This window comes from Mangifera indica, chromosome 6 (assembly GCF_011075055.1).
Source record: "Mangifera indica cultivar Alphonso chromosome 6, CATAS_Mindica_2.1, whole genome shotgun sequence".
Lineage (NCBI taxonomy): Eukaryota > Viridiplantae > Streptophyta > Magnoliopsida > Sapindales > Anacardiaceae > Mangifera > Mangifera indica.
In genome coordinates, this window is record NC_058142.1 from 11,292,282 (window position 1) to 11,299,708 (window position 7,427).

The 7,427-nt window shown below is 31.5% G+C and overlaps 1 protein-coding gene across 1 annotated transcript; it reads right to left on the reverse strand.

Moving 5' to 3' along the window:
• Nucleotides 1–904: 904 nt before the first annotated feature.
• LOC123219660 (anthocyanidin reductase ((2S)-flavan-3-ol-forming)-like) lies at nt 905–2,316 on the reverse strand (the record flags this gene model as incomplete). Its single annotated transcript, XM_044641659.1, has 5 exons — nt 905–1,217; nt 1,307–1,520; nt 1,612–1,771; nt 1,854–2,054; nt 2,137–2,316. Coding segments are annotated over 5 exons (894 nt in total), but the record flags the coding sequence as incomplete, so codon positions are not given.
• Nucleotides 2,317–7,427: the final 5,111 nt, after the last annotated feature.

The window sequence follows — 7,427 nt, forward strand, 5'->3', positions numbered from 1 at the left end:
GAAAATGACTCCACCTCCCCTCTCACCCTCACACTTGAATTAGATAATGTCCTTACTAGACGGAAGGAAAATCGTAAGTTATGAACAAAGTGTATACTCTCTATTAGTATGACTGACATATGCTTTAAACAATTCTGTCCAATTAGTTACAATGATCTATTAACAACTCTAAGCATGTGTTAAATCGTACATGCACTACTAAAAGAAAGACTCATTGAACAAATACTCACGGTTTCATGCAAAAAGGATATACAATGAGTATATGAAAAAGAACAAAAACAAACATAGATAAAAATGAACACAAAATGGGGGTATAAACATTAATTTATATGAATAAATTAATTAAAAAAAGTTACCTAGTTTAATATTACTCTACACTTTTCTTATTTAATTTGCAGTGAAGTAATTTGAATTGATGAAATTGTTAAATTTTAATAATTAAGTCTTAAAACCATCGCATCTTAGAAATGAGAATAATAAATATCAATTTTCTCTTCAATGATGTGCCGAATTATTAACAAAATTAGATAGATATTAGGTATGGTTATGGGAGTTGGGCCTCACCCGACCCATTCAATTAACACATTTCAACACCATGACGTTCCCATTATGTGTCTTTTGGACATTCCATTTTGTTTCTCAAATAAATAATCCATTGTCAATGCTTGCCTCATTGGCACTAAATGGAAAAATGTTTAGCGTTCTATTTATTTATTATAATCTCTTTCAATCACTCATTTAATTATTCTAATATTTAAACCTTTTTTGACAGCTTTCTATTTAAGTTAATTGTCATCTCTTTGAATCTCTTCTTAAACTATGTTAACAACATTCAATCCCTTTTAACATTTTGGGAAATGAAGATAACATTATTGAGTTGAACTGTATATTTTTAGAGGACTAGTAGCAAATTTATATTTATTTCATTCACATTAGCCCACAGATTCAGCGCACATATCTCACACTGAACAGTTTAACAACTTTCAGATCACTAATGCAGTAGCCATATTGTAGAAGGTAAAATATTAAGGAAAATTTTATTGCCACTAAGCACCAATTAGGAAATCCTGAATTCTATTTAGAGCACTCCCTTAGCCTTGAAGTACTCCACAGTTTGGTCATAAATTTCTTCAATCCCAAACTTGAAGCTGAACCCCTCACTGATAAGCTTCCCTGAGGAAATCAGTAACTTGGGCTTCGAAGGGAAGTCCCCAAAACTGCAATTTGTAAATTTTAACGGACAGAATAAATGGTATTTTCCAAAAATAATTTTAATTTCTGTAACACAAAAGTTGAAGCGGCTTACTCAGTTGGAACTTTGTACTGAGGATATCTTTGGTGGAGAAACTTGGCAAGTTCAGGAACACTGGTATTGACTGCACAACAAATGTATCGACCAGAAGCAGATTCCTTCTCAGCCAAAAATATATGCGCTCGGCAAACATCCTCCACATGTGCTATGGAAATTGAACCTGACAGCATTTGCATACCCTTTAATGCGTTTGTGAGAAATTCATTTCCTGCAGAAAGGTTGAAATGAAATGTCATTTCATTAATTAATATGCCAATTCTCTGTTCAGAGAGTCTCCATGTACAGATACGGTTCAATACCTGAAATCAAAGACATGGCAAGGTTTAAGCTGTTAGGAATATCTGGCGTAAGAGAAGGACCAGCCATAAGAGAAGGGATGATAGTAATAAGATCAATGTTATTCTCTTGAGCAAACTTCCAAGCATGCCTTTCAGCCAAGGTCTTGGAGACAGGATACCCCTGCAATGTTAATATCACCTTATTTTAGGCCAGCTAATTAATTTTGTTGGTAATTAAAAATGTATGTCTCACTTTCACTTACCCAGGTTGGTGGCTTTGCAGAAGACAAAAACTCAACATCAGTCCAGTGTTTCTCGTCCATCACCAAACCTGTTCCATCTTGGTTATTGATGGTCACAGCAGCAGCTGAAGATGTCAATATGACTCGTTTAACTGTTTTTGCTTTTGCACAGGCTTTCAAAACATTCTCTACTCCTTGGATTGCAGGCTTTATCATGTCATTCTACAAACAGAATTTGCAAACAGCAGTGTTAATGAAAAATCCACCAGTACATTTTCCAAATCAAAAACATATTTTATACTACCTCTGGATCTTCAGAAGCAAAATTAACTGGCGTTGCGACATGGAATACAATATCAGAACCAGCAATAGGGGCATCAAAGCTTCCTTCATCAGTTAAATCTGCTCCAAAAATTTTTAGTTCACCCAATTCCTGTAGGGATAAGAGGTGAGAGACTTTTTGCTGGTTATCTGCACACAACAATCAAATTCACTTAGACATTCATTTGCATAATTATGGTTAATATCAATACTTAGACATTCATTTTATATGGAAGTAAGATTAATAAGAGATAATGCACGCATGCATGCTATGAACTATGAAGGGGCACTTTATGCTACACTGCCGGCAGTAAAACATGTCCACAGTAGGACATAGACCCATAGTAGGGTCTACTCATAGTAAAACATGCTTATAGTAGAGTATAATTCAGATTCAGAAATGGTGTAATGAGAGAAAGAAAGAGAGCTCGAGCTTAGAAATATGCCAAATCCCTATAGTCAACTTTCAGAAAGTACCAACTGGACACCAGATAGGACAAAGTGTAACCTAAATAGTAAAAGATGAACAAGATTATCCCCTTGATTTCTTGAGGAGGTTATGATATGAGATTGAGTCTCAAGGGTGATTTAGAACAGAAAAAGAGATAATTTACTTAATTTTTTTCCCTTACTAAGTGTTCTTACCTCTCATTTCCTTTTCTTTCAGGATTATAAGTACAAGTGATTAAGGTAGCTGGGAGGTAGGGTTAAGTCAGCGAAGATAAATCTAGGCTAGCGTAGGGTATCTATGGTTTTTGTTACATGTATATGATATGGTTGACTTTTGGCTCTATTCAGATAGTTGTACAGTTGTATCTAGGGGCATGTACATGATTCTTCCATGATCTCATATGTTTTCAGATAAGTTTTCGTATGGGATACATACATCTTTTGTTCATTTCTATATTTTCATTTTTTCAAAATAATTTCGAAATGTTTTTAGTGACGAGTTCATTTTAAAATTTGTTTTAAAATAAACACTTCAGATATTAATTCATAACATTTTTCCTCCAGAAGATAACATTTCTTGGGAGGTATGTTACACTTGGATGTAGGGTTTCATATTGGAAATTTGAACCAAGTAAATCTTTTTGCATCATGTTTTGAATATTCATGTTTTCTTTAATTAATCTTTCTATTTTTGCAAATATGGAATTAATACTTTGTATAATAAAGGTCCTGAAAACTAACAAATGGTTTTAGAGCCTTTTAGGGTTTATTCCGAATATTTCTATTGAACTTCATTCATTTCTTTATCGATTTTTTGTCTGTGATAATTTTTGATTGTGTATCTATGTTTCTGTGATCCTGTTAACATTCTTTTCGTGTACAAAAAATTAAAAGATTATGTAACAGAAAGGATATGGAACAAAGTAAGATTGATATTGATAGATTCAATGGAAAAGGAGATTTTAATACGTGGAGAAAAAAGATTTATACAATCTCAGTACACTAGAAATGTGAAAAAGCTCTTGGAAGTCAATCTAACTTTCTAGAAGATATAGTTTGCTTATAGTTTGAGAAATCATAGGTAATGGAAACTACCTATAGTTTGCTTATATTACATTTATCTAATAATATTTTGAAAGAGGCTGATGGTCCTGACACTGCTTCTAAAGTACGGTTAAAACTTGAATTGTTCTATATGATTAAATCATTGACAACAAAATTTATTTGAAAGAATAGTTGTTTGGTTTTAAAATGGACTTAACAAAATCTTTAGATGATAATCTTGATAAGTCTAATAAAATTGTTATTGATTTGAATAACATAGATAAGAAATATATTTGATGAAAATCAAGCAATAATAATTTTGAACTCTTTGCCTGAATTTTTTAAAGATGTGAAAGCTATTATTAAATATGATAGAGAGTCATTATCTCTAGATGAAGTTCTAGGTGCATTGTGAGTTAAATATTTGGAAATAAAATTTGAGAAAAAATCAATAAGTGAGGGTCTTTAAGTTATAGGCATATTTGAAAAAAAAGTAATAAAAAAGAGAGTGGTAATGTCATAAAGAAGACCATTTTAAAAGAAATTGTCCTGAGAAAAATAAAATGCATTCAAATAATTATGATAAGCAAGATTTAGTAAATTTTCTATATGGCTATGAAAGTGTTGAAGTGTTACTTCTGTCCAAAAGAGTTGTAGATGAGGAATGCGTATTAGACTCAAGTTGCATATTTCACATGACACCAAGAAAAGAATGGCTCACTAATCTAAAGTATATAAAGGGAGGAGTTTTAATGGGAAATGATAATTCTTGTGATGATACTGTTATTGGTAATGTGAAATTTAAGTTGCACGATGGTTATATTAAAATTCTTGAGAATGTTAGACTTGTTCCAAAATTAAGAAGAAATTTAATTTCTTTGGGTCTTTTTGATTCAAGTGGTTTTGCTTATAGATCAGAAAATGGCATTTTGAAAATATTGAAAAGATCTTTGGTTGTGATGAAAGAGAAGTTCTCACATGGTCTTTATATCTTGATTAGTAATATAGTTTCTGATGTCATAAATTCTTATGTTGACATTTAAAATGAAACTACATTGTGGCATAAGGGACTAGGATACATTAGTATTGTTGGCTTGCAGGAATTGATTAAACAGAAATTGATTGATTCAAAGACCATATCTTATCTTTATTTCTTTGAAAATTGTGTACTTGGTAAATCTCATAAATTGAAATTTGCACCTACCACTCATAGATCCAAGGCCATCTTAGACTATGTGCATTCTGATTTGTGGGGATCTCCCCAAGCCCTAATTTCCTTATCAAATTTTTATTATTTTAACATATTAATTGATGATTTATCTAGGAGAGTATAGGTTTATTTTCTTAAAAAAAAAAAAAAAGATGAAGCATTTGATTGTTTTAAGGACTAGAAAACTTTGGTTTAAAATCAAAGAATTAAAATTCTTAGAACTAATAATGGGCTTGAATACTGCAATATATTGTTTTCTGATTTTTGTAAAAAGCATGACATTCTTATACATAGAACCTATATTGAAACCCCTCAACAAAATGATTTTGCTGGAAGAATGAATAAAACAATTCTTAATAAGGTTAGGTGCATAATGTCTTATTCAAGTTTGAGTAAAAGATTTTGGGCAAAAGCTATAGCAACTGCATGTTATCTGATAAATAGATCCTCATCATCTATATTAGACTTTAAGACAACTATGGAGATACAGTAAAATAGACTGTCATCTCTTAATCATTTAAGACTATTTGGTTGTTTAGCATATGTGTATGTCAATCAGGAAAAGCTGAATCCAAGAGCTCTAAAAGTTATCCTCCTCGACTACCCATCTGGTACGAAAGGCTCAAAATTGTGGTTAATTGATGGTAAAAAGTGTGTGATTAGTAGGGATGCTACCTTTAATGAATTTAAATTTTACAAAGATCTTTGTTCTATTAATGAATCAACTAGGCAAGTTCAGTTTGAGGTGAAGACACCTATTAGTATTACTCATAGTATGTCATATTCTTCTGGTAAGTCTCAAGAGTCCAATAGTGGACCTAATTTGGGTTTGGATGTAATTCATGCTTCAAAATACAAAATCTTAGGCTCAAATCAACAACCAACATTGTAGAGTCATGGTGAGAGTTCACAAAGTGATGAAAATCCAGACTTGTCTAATTATCAATTAGCAAGAGACAGAACTAGAAGGGAAACTAAACATCCTATCAGATTTGCACAAGCTGATCTCATATCTTATGCTTTCTAAATAGATGATGTGATTAAAATGAATAAACCCACGTATTACAAGCAGACTTGTGAAAACAAGTATAGCTTTGAATGGAAGAAGGTCATGGAAAATGAAATGCTTTCTTTATGAAAATTTAAGACATGGTCTTTAGTGGATAGATCTCATAAGAAAGTAATTGACTGTAAATGGGTGTTCAAAAGGAAGTTTGGGATACCTATAATAAAGCAACCTAGATTTAAGGCTAGAGTTATGGTAAAAGGTTTCTCTCAGAAAGAATAAATGGATTATCATGAGGTTTTTTCTCCAGTTGTTAAACATACATCTATCAGACTTATCTTGTCTACTACTACATTGTTTGATATGGAAGTTGAACAAATGGATGTTACAATAGCTTTCTTACAAGGAAAACTAAAAGAATAAATATTCATGGAGTAACCCGAAGGTTTTGTAAAACTTGGTACTAAACATAAGGTTTGTTTATTGCATAGATTATTATATGGACTGAAACAGTCCCCAAGGCAATGGTATAAGAGGTTTGATAAATTTGTTCCTATCATTGGTTTCCTTTTATGTAACTATGATCATTGTATGTATTATATGAAATTTGAACATGATGATTATGTTTATCTCTTGATATATGTTGATGACATACTCCTAGTTTCTAAAAACAAATTTGCCTTGAATGATTTGAAACACATGTCAAATTTTGAATTTGAAATGAAAGATATAAGTCTTGTTAAAAGGATTTTGGGTATGGATTTTATAAGAGATAGATCGAAAGGCTACTTGTTGTTGTCTCAATCTAGTTATATTAAGAAAGTTCTTGAAGTCTACAAAATGTCTAAAGCAAAATCTATAAATGTTCCATTAAGTCCTCATTTTATATTAAAAGTTACTTTTGTTTTATCTATTGATGAGTCTGATTTTATGAGAAATATTCCTTATTCTAATGTAGTTGGTAGCTTAATGTATGCAATGATTGGTTTTAGGCTAGATATTATTTATGTTATTAGTTTGATTAGCAAGTTTATAAGTAACCCTTTTGAAGAACATTGGCATGCTACTAAGTGGTTATTAAAGTATCTAAAGGGGTAATCAAATTATAGTTTACTTTATACCACTGATGCTACTAATAATTTTCTGGTGAAAGGATATTGAGTCTCAGATTTTGTAGCTAATTTGGACATAATAAAGTCCTTAATAAGATATATCTTCATTTTTGGAGGTAATGTGGTGAGCTAGAAGTGCAATCTACAACATATTGTAGCCTTGTCAACTACTAAAGCAGAATATATAGCGTTGACTGAAGCTATGAAAGATGCTTTGTGGCTAAAGGGAATTTCAGCTGAACTAAGATTATCAAATGCTAGACTTATGGTCTACAATGATTCTCAAGGTGTTTTACATCTCTCAAATAACAGTGTTTTCCATGAGAGGACAAATTACATTGATGTTAGACTCCACTTTATTAGAGATATTTTATCTAATGGTCAAGTTAAAGTTGAGAAAGTTGAGTTTGATGTTAATCTAGTTGATGTTTTAACAAAAACAGTACTTGTAA